At 40.7% G+C, this 22637-nt stretch overlaps 1 protein-coding gene across 1 annotated transcript in view; it reads left to right on the plus strand.

Annotated features, from left to right (window-relative positions):
• Positions 1-22375, plus strand: part of CPXM2 (carboxypeptidase X, M14 family member 2) — a gene marked incomplete at both ends in the record, with an annotated part of 80406 nt that extends 58031 nt beyond the window's left edge. Inside the window, 8 exon segments of the mRNA XM_082486698.1 lie at positions 1982-2070; positions 7420-7543; positions 8953-9149; positions 10043-10222; positions 11206-11503; positions 16140-16279; positions 16781-16880; positions 22122-22375. Coding sequence (XP_082342824.1) covers positions 1982-2070; positions 7420-7543; positions 8953-9149; positions 10043-10222; positions 11206-11503; positions 16140-16279; positions 16781-16880; positions 22122-22375 — 1382 coding nt within the window.
• Between the last annotated feature and the right edge of the window lie 262 nt (positions 22376-22637).

Here is a 22637-nt window from a genome sequence, read left to right on the forward strand (position 1 = left end):
ATTTTTATATTTTTACAACACAGAGCTATTTTTACAATGGTGAAGGTATCTTGTGCGGCATTAAACACATTGTGTTTATCTAGAAAAAGTTGGATTTTTGTGATTTCTGTTTCTCGGTCATCAATGTATTAAGGAATAATTTCTACAAATTAACATGGGTTGACCTTTAAGGGTCTGGCATTCCAGAGTCATCCGCGGGGTTACTGCCACATCATTGCTGTCAGTAGACTCGCATCAATTTGGCCTGAGCTAGGTTGGAAAGAACACCTAAAGATGCAGGTGAATTATGTGAAACTTAACCCTCTTGATTCTTCAAAACTTTTATTATTTTTTTTAATAGCCAAAGAAATCTTGGTTCCTCACCTGATTAGGCTCTAATTGAGATTAAAGCCTAATTGCTCCCATTTCCAGATGGTCTCGTTATAGAATAAGTTCTCACTGGAAAGGACCGACTGCATTGAACAACCAGATTTTGTTGAGACAATATTTTTTTTGACATTTTTCAGTCATCTTTGTCAAGCAGCATTCAGCTGACCCTGCAGTGTTTCTGCTGTAGATTGGGGAATGGAAGTGGAGACAAGCGTGTGAATGGAGAGTAAATAAGTGATAGAGAATGTGGGTGATGCTACAGTGAAGCTTAATGGAACTTGCATGTTCCATTTCATAAATAACTTAAATAGTTCAGATTTTGCTTTCCTTCCACATAAGAAAAAGACCCAAATACTTTTAGAATTTTCAGGGAAGAAAAAATTTGAGAATTTAGAGGTTCCAATGTCAGACGAATGAAGCTTAAAAATGTGAAGTCATAAGGTATTTTTAAGCACTATGAGTTTTCCGTAATTTCATTAAGTGTTTGTTGTTGCAGGACAGTGTCTACATATTCTTCATACTAACAATTATGCTTTCTCCAAAAAAATATCCTGACAGGTTAAAAAAAATAATTTTTCGTCTTTAGGGACGGTGTCTTTTGGCTGTGTTGCAATAAGACAGGATGATATCTAGGTTTTCATATTTGGCTTTTTTCCCAATAATTTTCAACCAAATGAAGATGATTTTGTGCAAAGGGAAACAACTTTTCATAACAACCTGACAACCACTGGTTTGACAAACGATTGCTCGATATTCCGGACATCCCAGATGTGGCAAATTAAGGAATGTGTCTGATGTTTTCCAAATGGACTTGTTTACCTGTAAAAATAAATCATAATAGATTAGCCCAGGAGTACATATATCTGGAAATATAAAGCTGAGCCCAAACAGTCTTGGCCTGTTTTTTTTCCAGGTGAACGGCCTGGAAAATCAAGGAAACAAAGGGTTTTTTTTCTATTCACATATTTTCCTTAGATACTTCAAAATACAGACACTGTAAATTATATCCATATAGAAATGAATATGCTAATTTTAAAGTGACAAAGACCTTGGACTTCCACAAAAAACATTTGGCAAATTAATTAGGAATGTTTAATATGCACAGTAGCGCCTTTCTGTATTTTGCAGGCAGTGCATAGACTCTGAAAATACTCATCAAGAAGATGAAAAGATAATTCCCCATGCCTCGTAATAGTAAATTAATCAAGCGGACACAAACCACTTACTGGGGCTTTTTCCTCTGATGCGATTTTTTTTCCACTCTTTTATCTTGCATCTGACTCATCATTTTCCAGTGTCTTTTGCCCTCCTCCGTAGCCTTAGGATGCCCTTCTGCTTTTCTCTTGGAGTTTAGTTGTTTGTGCAGAGTAGCTGTCGAGCAAGCCAGTGCCCGCTGCCTCCGTGCTTCTGCTTGGATTTATATGAGCTGATTTCTGCAGCAATTACAAATATTTAATGTTTCTTTTCTTTGAGTTTTACTTTTAAAAAATTCTTTTAAATGCACATAGGACAATGGCATTTAGACTTCCACCTTCCTTGCATATGTCATGGTTAAGCATCTTTATATTTGAAATACATAAGCACATGAAAATTCTTTCATTTCTTTTCTCAGACCCAAATAATTATTACCACAGAAGAAATGAAATGACGACTACAGATAATCTTGACTTTAAGCATCACAACTACAAGGAAATGAGGCAGGTAGGCAAAGAGGCTGCTGTGTGACCTCCTGGATGGAGGGTGGATGGGTGCAGGCTTTTGAGCTCTTACGGAATCTGAATTCTACCTTTAAAAAATATTATTAAACGTTATGTGCGATCTATCAAAAATACCTTTTCCCCTGTCTGTTTTAATCTATTATTAAAAATGGTAATCTATTAAAATCCCCAAGTCTTAATTTGTACATCATCTAACCTTAAACAGGTGACATGACATGACAGAAGCAGTGTTTACACATAACGTGCCATTATTTCGCTTCCGTTTATATTTGAGTGGTGAACGTTGCAGTGGTTTCTGCTTTGAGATCTGAGCCTGACTTAGCCATCAGCCGTCTCCTATACTTCAGTGGTTTTGGATAATCAGAATAAAATTAAAAAAAATAAAACAAAGAAGGTTAGAAAAGAATAAAAAATCCTATTAGTTTAATTTTAAATCTACCTACCTTGTTAATCTTGTTCTTTAACTTCAAACAGGTAACCTTGTTGTTATTTTCGTCGTCGTTTTTAATCTTGCTTCATATCACCACAGACACAGGTGCGGGTTGTACTAAAGAAATATTTCTGCCTGCTTTCTCTTCAAATATAAAGATAATATGTTTGGACTTGAAGTGTGTGAATCATTTTCCGTGTGCTGAATTTTCAGTGTATTTATACTGCATGAATCACCATTCATTTTTATTAAGCAATTGGGTACTGAGTCACACATTTATTTCGGTAGAGATTTCGTGGCCTATATTTCTTAGCACAAAGATTAGACAAGTACAAACTCAATTGGCATAATTACTGTCAAGAACAATAAAATAAAGTGTATTTTAGATTCTCGTTGCAGAAAGACAGGTTGGTCAGGTTAGAAATGTCTTTGGGGAAAAACGCAGCTTTAAACCAGAATGTTTTTCCACTTTTCATAGCAGCAGAACATTTGCGACTGTGGCTGAGAGTAGGTCAGTTGTGAAGTGTATTTGACTGCGCTCTCCCAAGTTCTGGTTTTCTGTGTGTCAAAATACTTAATCTGTTTAGAGCTTATTGGATTCTAATAGGGTTCTGCTGCTGGTGGGCAGGAGATTGTGGGTTGGGGAGCAATAAGTCTTATATCCCCAAAACTATTCTTAGAACTCCGTAATTTCTTGCCTGAGTGTAAAATAGAACAATTATTGCCAATTTCCAGAGTCAATATTTTTTATTAAATACCGTGCATTATTGTCGGTTTTGTTAGCTGCTTCACTGCCAACCACCTTATAAAAAAACATTGTTCTTTAAAGTTATTTATCATAAGCACTGAAGAAGGAGGAGGAGAGAGTGTTCCCTGGGCCGTGTTTTGGAATCATTACATTACATTACAGTATGTTGAGTATTTGTGAGAGGGAGGGATTTTCTTCACGTTAGATTATTTTAATAGAACTCTCTGTTTAGGAAGATGAAATTTATAGTACCATTTTTTTCTCTTAAAAAAAGCATTCAAGAGTCTTCTTTCAATCAACGAGAACAGTCACTGTATCTTGCAGAAGTCAGGATTGTCTTACAGTCCAAAGTATTTACAAGATGTATTCATGCTCTACAGGAAGCTGTTAAAATAATCGAGAGATATCCCCAGAAATAGTTTAAGATGGATACTTAAGCACAACCTTGTCTTTGAAATAACTAACCCAGATCTTATCTTTCCTAGGAAATAAGAGTGTTAATTTCGAAATCTGTTTAACTGGCTGTGACTTATCTTTGGACAAGCCAGACCCCAAGCACCCCTCAAGTCTGGTGTTGCTCTTCGTGGCCAGCTGTGTTTATGAAGTGGTGTAATGATAATGCAGAAAATTGAAGAGCACTGTATATGTTACCAGTTGAGCGGGTTTATGAGAGGGCGAAACAACCAAATGTAGAAGACTAGAGCGATACCTGGCAAACATCCTAGGTTGCGTGCAACACCGGGTTGATGGTCTCTATCTGATAGTCTCCAAGGTCAAGGAGGAGGTAGTTTCTGGTTTGAACAAGAAATATGGAGATGTTAAAGGCATTGACTGGAAGCCCTTTCAACTGCAGATGGGCCTTAGACCTACATTGAGTACACCTTTTCTGCAAAATGGAGGAAATGGACCTTCAGAAACCACTTTTGCAAGAAGTCTTGAAAGACTGCATGCAGTCTTTTTCCAGGGCACTAATAGGGTAAATAATTGGTAGTGACAAACAAATAGGAACTGTCAAATAAGAACTGCTAGTGAATGCAATTGTGGAAGTGTTTTACAGTCCTGCTGGTTGCTAATAACGCCCTGACTGACTGTTTTCATCAATTGTCTTTGGCAGTTTGTGCAAAGCACAAAGGAAAGACTGTGACATTTAGGCGACCTGTTGTTCCATTTGTAGGAAATGGGTATGAGAAAAGCAAATATGAAATACGTTCATTTTCAGTATTGTATTTACACATAAGCCTTTAACTACATTACTATATCCATACTGTTATCAAAAAAGCCATAGTGAAGTCTACTGCAGAGGCCCTAATTCAGGAAAGGTTCTTTGTATGACTCAGAAAATAATCACATGCTTGCAATTAAAGAGATGATGGGGAGTTTACTGAGGCCAATACAAATATTTCCACTGATTCTAATACACTTTGAACTTGATTCTAGGAAATTTTCTCACTAGTAATGAATTTTTAACTATGTAATGAATACTTTTAACTGCTTTCCTAAATCGATGCTCTGGGTATCCTGTGCCCACTGTAGTGCCAGGCAGGTTAGGAAAGCTTCTGCACTGCAGCCTGATTTCAGAGACACCCCTGGGAGGACAGGCTCATCTTCCCTATTCCACATCTTGGGGAGTTGGGTGGATGCAGCGATAAATCCGTCGGAGTTTCCTGCAGTTTGAAGAGTGTATAAGGAGAGGAATTAGTAAACACGGAGCTGAGACAGCAATATTATTTATACGTTACAGAAACCAGTTTTCAGCCTGCTTAAATAGACCTTCTTTTGATGCTATATCTGTACTCATTGGCAGAGTGGAAGAAATAATATTTATCTCTATTGGAGAAAAACACAGTGTCTGATCCAATAATAATCCATTTAATCCTCTTGTCAGTAGAATGTAACTCTATAATCCCCACACAGTAGACCTTGGATAAGTTTTGGTCTGTCAGGCTCTAGTACGAGGTCCATAGCTCCGTATCCATTGATGGTATTTTTGGTTCGTTAAGAGTGGGTTCAGATGCGGTAGCTCTTCACCATGAAGATTTAAGGCAGTTTATCTCAAAAAGTTGGGAATCGACTTGTTTAAACCAAACACTAGAAAATATAAAACAATGTCTTCTGGCTTCTCCTAGTTGTTTCAGCTGGAATAACAAATAATGACATACCCACTTATGTAGGCCCAGAACATTAAAAAAAGTTCCACGGAAGTAGCTGGGTGGCTGTAATACCAGCACACTGATGATGACAAACAACAGTGGTGAAAAAATGTAAAAGTGAAACTAGAAAATATACTGAAAGGCTATTTTTCAGACAGCGCCGAGTGTCTGAGTTTAGATTTCCAAAAGAAATTATTTCTCGTGTGTATAAAACCAACGTATGAGATGAACAAGTGTACAAAAATAGCACCTTTTTGGTCTCTTTGCAACATGATTATAAATAGAAGTGAAGCCTTTTATGAGAGGAATTTTAATGATGGTCTTCCCAATGTGAATTGTGTTTCCATTTAGATTTGCTAAATGGTGGCATGGGAATCGGACACGTCTACTTATTGCATTTTTTAAATCATCAGCCCTGTTATCATCCGATATTGTTTCTAAATTAACACCGTGTGAGCAGAGAGTTTTGTTATGCTACAGTATTCCTTCTTCGATAGTGTATGCACCCTTGTTTATGAAAAGATTGTCTAATTAATAGTCCCTAGGGTTCCAATCTAAAGTCTTCATTTCTTTCTTTAGTGCCTTGCAATGAAAAAGAAAAAACTGAGACAGATAGTTGTCATTTAAAGCTATTTGCAATAAGTTCTTATTAGTAACACACAAATTTTCAGACTTGTTTGCAAATTTTAGCATTCACCTGAAAGGTCACAGGAAAGCGTTTGTGGGACAATTTAGACCTGGCTGACACCTGTGTGACTCCGTACCCTTAACCATGACCTTCCCTAGGCACTTCAGTAAACGCTAAGGCCATTTCATTGTATTTTGACTATGTCATGCAGTACCCGCAGCAACAGCGAATAGATTAGATTTCGGTGGGAGGAATGTCTTCAGCCAGGCTGTTGGCATTGCCGTTATTAATTCTATTTCTTTGCTGAAACTTGGTAAGCAATTTCTGAGGAATCTGTTATTTACTGAAGGACTACATCCTGCTGTGTTTATGGAGTCATCCAGTTTATATCTATTTTGCTATTTCGGCCACGTCAACGCTGCCTTAACTAACAATTTTCCCGTATGAGATTTCACATTGTAACACAAGAAGGGTGGGCTTGGTCTCTGCCTCCGCAGAGGCAGGTGTAATCAGAATTCACTGGGAAAATTGTGTTTAAATTGATTATATCCTTCTCCCTTTGTGGTTTTTTGGTTTTAGTGTTGGGTTTGTTTTTTTTTTATTTTTTTATTTTTTTATTTATTTATTTTAAATTAAGTTGCTGCTGCATAGAGCAAAGGAGAGAGAAATTTCCTTTACTGGGCAGAGTATGTCTGTGGCAACCTGTAACGTATACGCATTGCCGTGCCACTAACACCCTGGGTCATCTCAAGTCACTTACCTATAGAATCATAGAATGGTTTGGGTTGGAAGGGACCTTAAAGCTCATCCAGTTCCACCCCCTGCCCTGGGCAGGGACACCTCCCCCCAGCCCAGGTTGCTCCCAGCCCCGTCCAACCTGGCCTTGACCACCTCCAAGGATGGGGCAGCCACAGCTTCTCGGGGCAACAAAATATAGTAAATCATGGACTGTGTAGAAGGAAGTTTTAAAGTGTCTAATTACCCTCTATTGCATAACGCTTTGAAAATGTGTTTTACTGCCTCTGGGTAATGTAGTAGTAATGTTTTTGCTGTTTTCATTCCTATTGGACTTCTCCCTCAAGTCCTTAGTTTTGTGATAATACTGCAAATACATCTAACGTAAGAATGATTTTAAATCTCACCTACGCTGTGGTGTTTCAACAGGCAGTATTCAGCTGGTTCCAGCTGAACAAATATTATGCTGTCCAGTAGAAGAGCTGTAATTCATGAACTAGACATAAAGCGTTTGCAACTAAACAATACTCAGAAATGAAAATGAAGAGGTTTTGCCGCAACCAATTTGGAATGAAATAATTAATAGTGGACCTATTTTGAAGCTGCACTGTCTAACTATATGTCATTTTTTTTGTTGGCAGTTGATGAAAACTGTGAATAAAATGTGCCCGAATATCACACGAATTTACAATATTGGAAAAAGCAACCAAGGACTGAAGCTGTATGCTGTCGAGATTTCTGACAACCCAGGAGAACACGAAGTTGGTTAGGATTCAGTCTAACTAAATCTGTTGAAGGGTGTTGGGATCTGGCTTTTTTTTTTTTTTTTATCCCCATTCTCTGTATCTGCAGTAATTATCACTGATGGAATTATATTCACGGCAGCAAAGATTTCAAATGTATGTGGGAGGAACTTCAGCGCTACATTTCTAAATTGGGAAGAGGAGGGTGAGCACAAATAGAAGGCATTTTGAATGTGGGATCAAATTCTTTAATGATAAGGAGTTTTATTCTTTACAATAACAAAATAAAAGTGAATTTTAGTACAGAGGAATGGATTTTAGTTGTGGGGATTTATGTAGCTTTGGATGGAAATTTGCCTTTTTATATGGGGTGAATGCATTGCAAGCAAGGACAGGTCAAATCTCCCAAATCATCTTTCTCTGGTGAGTGCCGGGATACAATTTCCTACAGTGATATAATTCTTCAGAATAGAAAGTCATTCAGTCTTTGGTCCTTCTGTGGAAAAAAATAAATATCTCACTATGATGGTGCCTGGGGCACCTGTTGGAATAAAGACATCTTGTGCTTTGCCATGTCCATAAATACCCCGATACGTGTCCCTCCCACCCAAGGAAGAAAGCTGCAACGCACTCCTGAGTCATCTCCCTAATTTGCCCTAAGGGATGGAGCACAATAGATGTAACCTCTCAGTAGACTCGGGCTGATCTTAGACTGCAGTCTTGGAATCTCAGATGTTAATGTCCCAATCTAATCAGCCTTGGTGGCTTATCTATGTCTGAGAGCCCTGCAGAGAACATGCAAGGAGCGTATCATGGGCCAGGAGAGCTGGGAGGGCGGATCCAGGCACAAGCCATAGCTTGGCCAGTTTGGGTCTGTCCTGTTGATGTTTGTAAGTGTTATTCTCACAAGGGACAATTAAATAGCTGGCACTATTCCTAATCATCTCTGAAGCATTTTGTAGTTGAGTGCAAGGACTGTGGCATTCAGGATAACCTTGAAAAATACATGGGAACCTGTTTTTTTATTAGTGGAGAAAAGGGAATGTGTGAAGTCAGAGATGAATTATGCAGTTACTGACTGTTATCTCTTAAGAACCTTATCATCTGTCCCAATGAACTACCAGCAAGGTATTTTTCGTTATTTTTTGTCTATCTGAACTTTTAAAATCTACCTGTAACATGCTGAAATTGTAAGTGTAATTAAAAATCTCTTTAATGGAAAATCAGCTTTGGAGGTTTTATACAGTGGCTTTAGATATCCCTGATACATAAGCCTGTTCTTCTGAAATTGCACCAGAAAGTAATAATTTGTTTCTGTAAAGTTACGTTTTCACCTATCGTTTGTTCAGTTAAGGCATTTCTTCAGCCCTCTTTAAGTGAAATTTGCTGCTCTGACTACACTTCTGCCCTACACTTCTGTGTTTTCAACAGGTGAACCAGAATTTCGGTACATTGCAGGAGCTCACGGGAACGAAGTGCTTGGCCGTGAGCTAATCCTTTTGTTAATGCAGTTCATGTGTCAGGAATACCTGGCTGGGAACCCACGCATCGTACATCTCATTGAGGATACCAGGATCCACCTCCTGCCCTCGGTCAACCCAGATGGATATGACAAGGCATACAAGGCGGTAATACGATTATGAATATATCAAGCAGTTGTTTTAGTTGTACCAGATCAATGAAACCTGCCCCTCTTGTCATTTTTCTTTTTTCCAAAGGTCATATTTTACAAGCAATAAGCGCAAAAAATAAGCACATCAAAGCAAAAACTTAGCAAAAAAGCTGGAAGAAACAGCACTCTGTGTGACATTGGCTAACAGGAGGATGTGTATGGAAAGAAGGGTCACTAAGAGTGCCAGAACAAACCATACTGAGGTGTATAGATCAATGGGAATACCATTATGGAAAATGGAAAATTCATGCAGCCTCTTTCTCATGAGAAACCAAGCTAAGCACATGAAAATTTGCATTCCTCTGCAGCTGAAATTTAATAGTGTGTCTTTAAGGACAGCACAATGTGTTGGGCATCGTAATAATTCAGTCTGGAAGAAGACAGACACCAGGAGGAAAAATTGCAAGGGCTGGTCAAACGCACTGGAAAATCATCCAGGGCGGTCTGTAGAAGACTGGAACACAAAAGTTGCACTCACAGCCGTGGAAGGGGATATACGCCATCTCCATTGGAACCCGGGGGAAAAACAGTCTTAAATAGAAACCTTGAAAACCAAACAGAACATTTTGGCTAACCCCAAGTAATTTTTCATAAGTTTTGCTTCAGCTCATTGAAGGTTTCATAATAAATGAAAAAAGCCGGTTATTCGTTTCAGTTAATTGAATAATTCATCCGTCCATTTCTCTGTATAGAATTATCTCTGACACATCCCCAAATGCTTTGCTGAGGGCTCGCAGGTTGTTGTATTCTGAATGAACGTTTGTCTTTTTGTTCTTCTTTTTCTTTTTCCTTTTTATTTTCTTTTTTCTTGCTTTCTTTTGTCTTTTTTTTTTTTTTTTTAAATCTAAGGGTTCCGAATTAGGGGGCTGGTCTTTAGGACGATGGACTCAGGATGGCATTGACATCAACAATAATTTCCCTGATTTAAACTCTTTGCTCTGGGAGTCAGAAGATCAGAAGAAGAGTAAAAAAAAAGTTCCGAACCATCACATCCCGATCCCTGACTGGTACCTGTCCGAAAACGCCACCGTGAGTAAGACCAGAGAGAGGGGGACAAAAAGGCTGGGGCAGGCTGAAAGATTGAGCTCAAGAGATGAGTAACTTGCAGGTGAAGTTACATACCTGGTCCAAACTACTTGTCTCGGCTTTCTTCTTAGTCAATGGAAATAACAGCGCACCACAAAAGTACCATTCACCCCTGTATGTCCAAGGCAGTTCCCTTGGGAAGGGATCCACTTCCTGGAGGATCCTTGTCTTCCAGTGCTATTGCAAGAACCTGGAGGACTCAGTACCCAACTTTTAGGCAGCAACAGGCAGACAAAAAGAAACCCACCGCAGGGCTCAGTCCTGCGAATCCGGCTTCTCCCTAGTTCTGCACTGTAGATGGGCTCTTTGCAAACCCAGTCACCGTACAGATTTCTCCTGAGGTTTTCATGATGTTTTCATTTGAGATTACACAGCAAACGCTGAGGCACACGCAAAACCAATGCAGCGGCTTACGCTAAAGTCATTTATTGCATCTTTGTGCCAGAAATTTAACTTATTTTTGCATGGCCTTTTAAATATAACGGCAACTGTTTATAGTGGCTGAGATTCCCCCGGCTTGAGGGGAAGGCACTTAACTGCGGCAGTTCTGTGGGCTTTAGAAGTATTTCCATGTTGAAAATCCTTTCTTTTAAAAACTCGTTTCAGCCAGTGGCAGTGGGAGCAGTGTCACGGTCTGACATCTCTGTCGGTTGCTGCTCTTGGCCTCGCTCTACGTAGACGTTCCTGCTGCATAAATTACTAACGTTAAGGCTTTGTTAGTTTTTATGGGTTGTCGGTGACCTCCCAGGCACAGCTGGCAGGCGCGGTAATTTAAAGAAGCCCTTCTCCTCGGCCACGTCTCTTGCGCTGCCTCCTCGCTCCGCGCTGAGAAATGCGCAGCGGGACTCCTGCGCCTGGTCTACCTTTGAAGCAAGGTCATCAGATTTCACAGGCTGAATCAAAGCTGCTGTTTCTTTTCCTCCCAGGTGGCAGTCGAGACGCGGGCAATAATAGCATGGATGGAAAAAATTCCTTTTGTGCTGGGTGGCAACTTGCAGGGCGGAGAGCTGGTGGTGGCGTACCCCTATGATATGGTACGATCGATGTGGAAAACCCAGGATTACACACCTACCCCGGACGACCACGTCTTTCGCTGGCTTGCGTATTCCTATGCCTCCACTCACCGCCTGATGACAGATGCGAGGAGGAGAGCGTGTCACACAGAGGATTTCCAAAAGGAGGATGGCACTGTTAACGGAGCCTCCTGGCATACCGTGGCTGGAAGTAAGTGTCTGTAGAAACTGCGATGAGCGTTACCTTGCTAAGTTATGCTAATGCCATCACTGCCTGCTGTACGCTGCGGTGGCGATGGTGGCAAAACATCCTCTCATAAGAGGAGAATTTCCCAATCTGGAAGTCTGTTCCTTGCACTTCATAAGGTATCAGAGGGTTGAAGGAGACGGTGTCACTAATACCTGGTGACAATTTTATTTACTACTCAGGTTTCCAAAAGCGCACGTGCAATGCGCTAGTTTTATGGATTCTATACATTCAGGATGGTTTGTCAGGACAAATCCACCCCGGTCCAAACCTACAATCTGTCAACCTTTGCCATCTCGGAGGATGCCAACAGGAAAATGCTGCCAAACAGCAGAGGTAACCGACAACAGAGCCCAAGCGGCGACTCCCAAACCAGTCTGGGAGCCTGGGGAGAGACCAGTGGCCCTCGGATAAAAAAAAAAAAATCATTATTTCAGCCTCCTGTTGGCTGAACTCGGTTGTAGATCAGCCCCCACTCGCCTTCACTTTGAGTTTTAAAAGCACGCCACAAAAAGCTGCTGCTTGCCTGCCACCATCCTATTTTTAAAATGCACTTAATTACTCTTAAACTTTGCCTGGGCTCCATCGGCATTTCTGCTGCCAGAATAAATTACAGATTGCGTCATTCACCATACGCCCAATCCTGTCGCCCTGTCAAGGAGCGCGAAGGGGCAGCTGTGTCCTGTAGTGCAGACAAAGCATCGATTTCCAGGAAAGCCTAATTAGAAGCACATTTTTAACAGCAACAGGCGCGGTTATCTCTACGGGTGCCATCGAGCAGGCTCGGAACAGGCACTCTGCTCGTTCGTCACAGTTCTGCTCAAAAGCTTTGGTTTTTTGTAAGGACATCAGTCAGACAATGCGTTCTATGAAATTGAGAAATGGGCTGTACATGTGACAATGTGACAATCATCCATTGTGTCCATCACAATGACAATGTGAAGGACAACAGGAACAACCGCAGCAGTGATGGCCAACAGACGCAAGCGAGCGTCTGTGCCGACCGCGTTTTATTGGAGCTGGCTCGTGTTTGTAACTTGCAGGTAGTTTCTCTGCATATACATTTCTAAATTTTGGACACATCTTTTATGGCTTTTACATTGGCCCGTGTAGAGTTAATGCTGGCCAGCCTTTGAAGGCTGGAGCCAAGAATTAACTTTTCAAATATTTTTCAGGAGGTTAAAAAGTGCTGGGTGAATTCGGGGGAGGGGAAGGTTGAACTGCTTAGATCGCAAGGCCAATGCCTGACAATAGGTTTCTACGCATTTCTGCAAATGCTAAAAAAGTGAATGCTAACTTGGATGCTTAATTATCTAATTTATGAGTTTAATTTTCCTAAGTGCTATAAGAAACATGATTATGAATCGATCCAGAAAAGATTACCTTGGCCATGTCACTAGCAGCTGTCACACTAAGTTATATTAAGTCATGATGTACAATGTAGATGTTGAATAGTATCTTGATTTCTTAGTAACAATTGCATCTTGGATTTGGTTCATCCGATTTGTTTTATCGCTTTATGATGTTTCTCATTATACTTTACATCCTGCTCTCCTCCATTATAATAAACCTTCCGCTATAAATAGTTGCCATTATATTTAAAAGGCCAAGGAAAAATAAAAATATTCCTCTTACTCTCAATTCTTTACACCTTGGACTCCTGACTAAACCTCAGAATATGTGGTTTGAGCTCAACCTCCACCCTACAGGGTGGTTTTAGACCTCTTCACTACATGGACAAATGGAAGAGAGTGATTTGTGTTGCAGAGATATATATGCGTACATATATATGACAGTTAACCAATGGCACCTTGCGTTGCAAAAGGTTGTCCAAATATGATTCTAGATTTGGAGACAGATTTCCCCTATGTTTTTTCACTCTATAATTCCATGACTATATGGATGTACTTGTACGGCTCACTCCACTTTTTCTCTCTTTATTTACCTTTTAGATCGACACCTAACACTTCCTTCTCCTAAACCCCTGCTTGCTTAAGGTCTGACCTGAAGGTGACACCCCGATATAGTGCTTGCAGAAAGTTGTCCCCCCTCTCCTTTGGGGCGGGTGGCAGCTCCTTACTGTACCCCAAACTGCAGCTGCCCATCCTCTCTCCCCTCACCCACCCCCTGCCTGGCCTTGCAGCGGTCATCCATACAGACCTTCCACTGCTCGTGCCGTGGGAAAGCGTATAAGGGATTTTTCTAATTCCTTTTCAGCACCAGAGAGTCCCCAGAGAAGTATATCTTGCACGGATGTCAAAGACCTCCGCACGCCTCTGAAACCCAGCCATACTATTTCCCCGCGCACGTTTTGGGCTGCCATGAGTGCAAGTTCCCCACCAATTTTACATATAACGTTTCTGCACTGGGTGAACTGCACAAAGGCAAAGAACAGATGAATTCCATTTCATTTCCAGTGTTTTCAAGGCGGGATTTGCATCTTTCAGACGCTACACGGAGAGTTGCTCTTGGCAACGTTAAGCCATTTTCTTAAATACATGTATTAAAACTGAGCAATTACTGTGTATTGCAAAACATTTCACAATAGATTAATCAGGATACGATACAGTATGTGAGGGGAAAATAATTGCCGCTGTTTCTCAAGTGGAGACGAAGCACATTTATGCAGAGTAGCATATGCCACTCTCTGATATTTAGGCTTTCCCCATCAACAAAAGTGAAAAGTTTAACATCTGTATTAAATAATCCTCCTGCTCTGCATCCAGAAGGCACTGAGAGCTCGTTAAATACTTGACTACTGCTCTATGGTAATTGGACATCACTAGGTTGTGTTTTTTTTTTTTAACTCCTTTCATTGAGAAGGACTTGGTGAAATAATTTCCTCCTAAACTTTGCCATTGTAAAATATAACAATTAATGATCATTAAAAAACATTTAAAGATTTTTTTTTTCAAAATGCAGATGGATAATTAAGAAATGAAGCTCCTATCATTTCTTCCTCTAGTGTTCACATACTGTATCATGTTATCTGCGTGATTGTAGAGAACTAATAAATGGAATTTTCCAAATGAAAATTATTGCAGGATCAGGAGAGAAACCTGGAAAATGGAAATATTTGAGATCTGTATGTAAACACAGTCTTCCTTAGTGCTTAAGCCCTTTGGAAAGTGCTCTCTGTAATGTAGTCTGACAGGTCAGAGGCACTGAGGTTCCCGGGTTTTGCTTAGGACGTATTTCTAATGGAAATCCCTATTGCAGAGCAGCGGTGCAGATTCCAGCCCTCTGGAAAGCCATAATAGGGAGCAAACAGAATAGATCCTTTCATTCCTTACAGGCTAACAGGCACCATAGATAACTGAAAAGGACTTCTACTACCTTGATTTTTCTGGCTTTCCTATCATTTAGATTACTTACCTGGGAAACCATTTAGACTGAGAAATTATTTCATCAGCTCTTCTGCTGAATCATTTTTACATGACAATCCTGGAGTGCCTGTTACTCTGTGCCCTGGCATTTACAGCTGTATAAATTCGGTTAATGGCCGCACATCCATGCAAGCTGGGGTAGACCATCCCATTCCTGCCCAGGGCAATCAGAACTGAGAGCTGCTCCAAGGGAACGTGTCCAGGATTAGTGAAGTTTAGTGCTTTCTTAAAAGCAAAGTACAAGGTGGTTTTTTTTTTTTGCCATAAGAGATACCTCTCCTAACATCTCCCTGGTGTGAGCAGGGAGACGAAGCTGGTGGGGAGTCTGGAGCCCACATCTGATGAGGAGCGGCTGAGGGAACTGGGGGTGTTCAGCCTGGAGAAGAGGAAGCTGAGGGGAGACCTTACTGCTCTCTACAACTACCTGAAAGGAGGGTGCAGAGAGATGGGAGTCGACCTGTTCTGTCAAGTAACTGGTGATAGAACAAGAGGGAATGGCCTCAAGTTGAGCCAGGGGAGGTTTAGGATGGATATTAGGAAAAATTTCTGCACCGAAAGGGTTGTGAAGCATTGGCACAGGCTGCCCAGGGCAGTGGTGGAGTCACCGTCCCTGGCGATATTTAAAAGAAGTGTAGACGTGGTGCTGAGGGACATGGGTTAGTGGTAACTTGGCAGTACTGGGTTAACAGTTGGAATCAATGATCTTAGAGTTCTTTCCCAACCTGAACAATTCTATGGTTCTATGATTCTATCTTCTCCATCAATATCATAGAAACTTTATCTGGGATTAGTTCAATTTTTTTATTTGTTTATTTTCTGCTAAATCTCTATTTCCTTTAAGTTTTGTGATAGCAGAAGGGCACTGCTCTTCTGGAGGAATTGGGGATGTGGTGCTGGGCTGACACAGTGGCCCATGGTGTCATGGTGCAGTCTTGTGTCCTCTGTTTTGAACGTGTTGATGGGACACTGTCTTTAGAAAGCCCTGTATTGTTAAATGCACAGCTGTGACATTACTCTGGTGCTTTATTACAAGAGACGTGGCATTTCCAAAATACTTTTGCCTTGCCACATCTGCAGACTAAGCCAGCTAGAAAAAATACCCAATTTGTGTTTAAATAAGTTATATTACTTTACGTAAAATAATCAGATCTGATCAATAGACTGAAAGAGGATATTAAATTGTTTCTTTTTTTTTCTTTGTCTCCTATTGACAGGCATAAATGACTTCAGTTATCTGCACACAAACTGCTTTGAGCTGTCCATCTATGTTGGCTGTGACAAGTATCCCCACGAGAGCGAGCTGCCCGAAGAATGGGAAAACAACCGCGAGTCCCTGATTGTTTTTATGGAACAGGTATGCGACGGAAGAATAACTTCCGAATAACTTGATGACTCCTTCCAGATTGAGAGGGAGTTTAAGGTTTCTGATGTCTTCCTTGCATCATTGATTATGTGATTATTTTTATAAGCAATACCAGCATACCACTTCAGCCGGGATGTTTTAACTTAGGAGGACAAAACAATGACGCTTGTTAAAATTTGCCTTGAGTGCAGAACTTGCTAGAAATGACTGCCAGAAGAAAAACCCTTAGGTCTGCCGCTTTAGCTGCTTGGGTTTGTCTCTTGAATTTGATGCCTCGGGAATTCTAACGGAATTTGTCAGCTGGGTCAGAAGTAGCTAATGCCTGGAAGGCTGACACTGGGTTAATAATGATATTTCAAAATTGTGTGAATGACAAAGTAGGAATAGCAGACGCTTAAATCACATATGGAATCAATGATTTGTTGTGTCTTCCTAACGATGGCACTGTTCATTGCTGTGCAATATATATTTGTTCGTTTATTTTCTCAATAGGTCCATCGGGGTATCAAAGGCATAGTAAAAGATGTGCACGGAAAAGGAATCCCAAATGCTGTTATTTCAGTAGAAGGTGTTAACCATGACATTCGCACAGGTAAAAAAAAAAAAAAAAAAAAAAAAAACAAACCAACCAACAAACCAAACCCAAAACAACAACCAAAAAACCCCAAAATATCAGTGCAAATGAACAGATTGATGGTTTAAAAACAAAATACAGAACCTCATTGCAACTTTGAAGTCTTTTCTGAGAAAAGCCAGCAGATAGTGCCCAGTCCAAGGAGTGTGTCGCAGAAGGAGGGGCACACGCGGAGGGAGTCGCTTCTTCCCACGGCGCAGCTTCGTAGACAAGAACAGAACTATGGCTTTCCTCTCCGCCCCTCTGCCTCTTTCCACCTCTTCTAAAGTATTGAGCAAATAGCCTTTTATCTGCCCCAAACCGATAGCCTGAGTGAGGCTGTGTCTAAAGAACTCTTATTGCTTCTTTTCTCACATAAAGGAAGTGCAAATCTAGCCCAGAATAATTATAGCACTGAAAAAACAAAGCATGTAGGTAATGCCTCGGTGGGGGAAGAGTGTTTCTCGGGCTGTTAACAGTTATAGGGCTGTGAATGTGTTGGTGATGTGATTTAGAGCCGCCGTGTCCGGAGGAGGAACAGCTGGTGCAGGGAAGGGGGAGTTTCGCAACGTGAAGAGTCTCCTGCAAAATATCACAGCTTTATAAAAGGTCATTTAATGGAGCTCAGTAGAGACACTGTTTTGCACAGGTGAATTTCAGCCCAGAGAATTTCTTTTCAACATGTATAGTTTGAAAAACCAAACCAAACCAAACCAAACCAAACCCACAAATGGCTATTTGCCTTGTTAGCACAGTCTTGATCTGTACCCAGACACAGATATGTATCCTCAGAGTAAACTCTAATCCTGTTTAATGGCACTAAGAAGTTATGGCACTAAATAAAGAACTGCTTTAAATAGGCACCAGCACTTACAAGATTGGTAGTAATACCTGAAAATTGTTGTTGGCAGGTAGAGGGCAGGATAGCGTCCAACGGCCACTGTGTTTGTGTAGGTACTCTGCCGTGATTTAAGACACACAATCATCTTAAATAGAGAGGCAGCAAAGGGGATATAGCAAGGAGGGGAGTCTGTAGTGACTGTGGCAGAGCTGCTTGGCATGCAAAGTGCTGATTCCAAGAGGTTAACAAGGTTTCTGCTGGATGTTTATGGAAAAGTAGCCTCATGGTCAATAATCAGACAGATCACATTGTTGTGTACTCTGGGTTCGGTTCAGTATAGAAACAGGAATGATAATTTTATGTATTTTTTATGTCCTGTCTGACATTCTGGGTCTTTTGCTAGCTGCCACTTTCACTGGCTTTGCTACCAGTACGGCACACTTTGACGTGTAAACTGATTTCAGGCTTTGGCATATCATAGAGCTTTAGATAAGAGACTTCCAAATCTTTAATGTTTGCTACAGTAGATTATCTGAGCCAATAATAAATCTCGGAATATCTAACTTAGTTTACATTAATTTTATTTCAGTGCTACCGTGTCTCTATTGTAAAAGAAAACATTAAATAACAGATATTTAATTAGGCAATAATGATTCTGCCTTAAATATTTCAAAATGGGACCACTGGGAAATGATAGCGGGAATGACCAAATAAATGCCATAGGTGATTAACCTCCAGCTCTTGGTACACTGGATTGCCACATGAAAGAAAAATCAAGTTACGAGACAGCAAATGTGCACGCAGAAAGGAGTGCTGGTGGTATGTGTAATAGCCGTGCAAGATCCCAGAATCCACCTTGTAATGCTCAGGAAATCTTGCAGCTATTTACGTCCAGACTGAGAGCTGAGCTTCTATGGCTCAAGGCCATCTGCAATTGTTAGTAAAAATAAAAGTACTTATTTCATTCTTTTTAATGAGAGATGTTTAAGCTGACACTCTGTTTGGGAATCACTTTCTAGATGGGAACATAAAAGCTCTATCTTGCTTTATATTATACAGATAACAATGTACGTCTCATTAGTCTTTGAAACTAAGGAATTTATGTTGGAGCCAAAAAGCTAAAATGGCATGTATAACTCCAGAGAAAGCAGGCAAATTGTCAGCAGTCTTCTTTCATTTATAGCTTTTTAAATGAAAAATGTATCCTTTTAAACCTCTGACATGCCTTGATATAAAAATAGGCCGAGCAGGAGAAGAATTACGGCCGCTATCTCTATTCATATAACTTTTGTTTAAAGTGAGCTGGGCTGTAGGTATCTACTGTTGCTTTGATACATTAATGTGGTCGACTACCCTGTAGAGCCAGACAGAAGTTGTCTGGAAAGGCCTTCGAATAACATTTACTCGTTTGAGAAAATCTCTGCTTCTTGCTGTGGACAAAAAAAGTGCATGGAAACCACTTTTTTTTTTTTTAACTTCCCCTTGGACGTACAATATATCTTACGGAAAGAGAGGGTTTCTGACACTAAGCTAACAATATTAATAGGTTAATTGAAGTCATTGATTCTGAGAGTAAGAGCTCTGTGGAAAATTATTCCATTTTCTCTCGATGCAGATGTAACTATCGATTAAGTCTGAATGATCACACATTGTCATGGTTAGATGTGAACTGTGCTCTGTGAAATAACCTTTGGAAAAGAGTTCATCCATGGGGTGACCAAATGCACTTGGACACTTTTTTTTCCCTGTGGTGCAAAGGCAGTTTTGGGGCTTCCTTCCTGTGATTGCACAATTTGGAAATCCCAAAGTAAATTCTGATGAAGAAATGTACAGTTTCTTTCCAGTGAAACACTTCTGTAACAGAGTCCGAAGAAAGATTAACGTTTCTGTGTGATTTTTACAACAAAGTAATAATCAATTTAATTTCATGTAAAGTTCAGAGACATATTTATCAATATTTGGTAAGTTTCATATGATGTCAGTATACATTATGTAATGAAACCCAAAGATTTTGAAGTAGCATTTAGTAATATTTAATAACGTTACGCTAAGCTAAGCATAATCCTGGTATTACACCTCTCCAGCCTCATTCCTGGCTGCCTGCTCAGCACAGAAATTTAGGTTTTAGTTGTTAGATGCGTTGGGTGTGCAACTTTCCTGGAGAGTCTTTTGTAGGGAACAGAGCGTGAGGATAGATTTTTACTGTATATTTAAATTAGTAAAATTTGCCGCATTTAAGTGTAAATATGACACTTAATTGTAACAAAGATCTGTCCTATCAAGCTCAAAGAGTGTTGCTCTTAACTGAAGTGTTTATGGAGTCATCTTGCAGTTTTCATTTATAATAGTACTATGTTCCTATTTTTATGCATTGTTATTTTATCTAAGAAGACACGGCAATTCTTTCCCAGACCCAGAGGGAGGAGATGGATGTAGTCTGCCTCCAGCCTGCTCCCACTGGAGCCAATTCTTTTAGCAAACCTATTATTTACTAAATTTATCTGTATTTTTAATTGTGTTCCTCTTGCCATCTGCTCTGAAATTTTTTACCTACTGCATTTAATCTGATTTTCAACAAAAAAAATAAAAACTTTTAGTCTGGTATTAAATCCTGGGCAATGACAGCTGACAGAAACACTAATGTCTACTTGTAAATGGAAAGGAGGTAAAGTGCATCCTGTTAACAGTTTCATATCCAGCTTTGCAGTAATTTCCCGGTGGTGTGCGAATGTGTAGATTTTTTTTTTCTGGCCGTGTGTGCAGGGTTGTGATGAACTGCCTGTTAAATGTGTCAGAAAAATGTGGGCCGGTTTTGAAGTCCAGGGGCTAAAGGCAAGCTCTGAGCAGGGATGTGTTCACAGCCATGCACGGGGTGATAAGTAGCCTTTTGCCAGCCGTGTAGTGTCACCGGAGCGTTTACAGCTAAAAATGAGCCCTTGGGGATAAATTGAAGAAACCTGGGCAGCTTTATGCTTTGTATTTTGGTTAAGGTGCCAATGGACACAATAATAAGGGAGAACTGAAAAAAGGGAGCCCTTCCCAAAAACGCCTGAGTCCCCAGAAGCAGAAAATCTGGGCCTCGATCTTCTTTGACCCAAGCAGGGTCAAACTGGCTGAAAGAAAAACCTGAGGAAGTTGATACGCCCCAACTTCACGCTCGCGTTCGGAGGCTGCAGTGTCAGCCTATAGCTGATATTGCTGTTTTGCTGACACTTGCTGTTTGCAAACATGTGTTTTGTTTTACCGACCCCTAAATTAAACCCCTATTTCTTTAAACAGAGGCTAGCTAGTCTGGTCTTTTCCCAAGCATAATATTTTTATGCAAACCATCTTTAGTTTTTGCAGCGCACTGCTTTGCAAGCGACCCAAGGCTGGTGAGAGTAAGGCTGTCAGTTCTCATCAGTGCTAAAAAAAAAAAAACCAACCCCAAACCCTCTTCATAGAAGAGATGTTGCATTCCTATTTATATAGAGAATTGCGTATTTGAATATGCACTTTTATTCCACAGTGGGTTTTCCAAGGACAGAGTGCAAAACTAATTTTAGATATTAGTGTTTCACCTTTTTCAGTCCACAGCTAAGCGTACTTCCTAGTTAAAATAATATTTAAAAAGAAGTCTAAAACCCTCCTTATGTCCATATGGGTAACCTGAAATCATATATGGGATAAAAGCGGAAAACAGAAAGTCCTAATTCAACAAGGTGTTGAAATACATCTTGCTTTACGTGTGAGTAGTTTGGTTGATTACAGGAGCTCTGTTCATTCATGCATTTACAGGTAAACAAGTGGTTAAGTACCCTGACAAGTATAGTATAGTATATAGAAAATCAGTGTGATAAAACTCAATGTAAGATTTTATAGAGGGGGATATTACTTAGATCTCTAAGTGTGTTGACATTATGCATTTACGTGCTTTGCATACCAAATAGCACCAAAATGCACGTGTCCAGGCGGTCTGGCCGGGATTTGAGTGCGATGTGGGTACCTCACCGGGGCTCCTCTTGATTGCTTGGTTACACTTAGTTTGGGGAAGGTCTTTTATGCCCCTCAGGAATCACCAACAATTACAAGGTGACCCTTTGCCTCAGGATCTTCCTGACTTCAACTGGCAAAAATCTTAGGCCAAACTGAAGCCTGTTGTCCTTTTTTCATCATTTGGAAAATACGTTTGAGGTGTGTTTTGTTGTAGGTTTGGCAGGACCATGAGAGGTACGTGTGAATGGGGGGCAGCCTCGTTGATGCCATCCTGGCGTGAGGACACAGGGTTGCTGCCTGTGGTGTCATCTTATCCATGTGCGGGCATTTCTGTATTCTCATAAACAGCACCTTCTTCAAGGAGAAAGGGCCTCTGTCCTGAAAACCATCTCTTTTCCTACCAGGAGCCGATGGGGATTACTGGCGTCTTCTCAACCCGGGGGAATACGTGGTGGGCGTGAAGGCAGAGGGCTACACCGCCGCTACCAAGACCTGCGAAGTCGGCTATGACATGGGAGCTACCCGGTGCGACTTCACCATCTCCAAAACCAACCTGGCAAGAATCAAGGAGATCATGAAGAAGTTCGGGAAGCAGCCGATCAGCCTGTCCGTGCGGCGGCTCAGGCAGAGGGCTCGGCAGTGGCGGCAGCAGCGATAGACCTCGACCCGGCAGCCCATGGCGTCCACGAGCTCTGCTTCTCTCAGCCTGGCGGTAGTCGTAGTGAGAGTTACGTAGCCCACCTCTTCATACATATTTCTCTGCACGAGGCCTTTCTGTTAGTGGAGCTTGGATGAATAAGTTGGATGAAAGTTTGGCGAAAGATCAGAAACAAAATTCAAGTCGAACCAAAATAAGCCCCGGGTCTGGGGGGAGAGGCAGGAAGAATGTAGAAAGATGTTTTGAGTTAACCTGGAATGAA

This window comes from Vanellus vanellus (genome assembly GCF_965231255.1).
Source record: "Vanellus vanellus genome assembly, chromosome: 7".
Taxonomy (NCBI): domain Eukaryota; kingdom Metazoa; phylum Chordata; class Aves; order Charadriiformes; family Charadriidae; genus Vanellus; species Vanellus vanellus.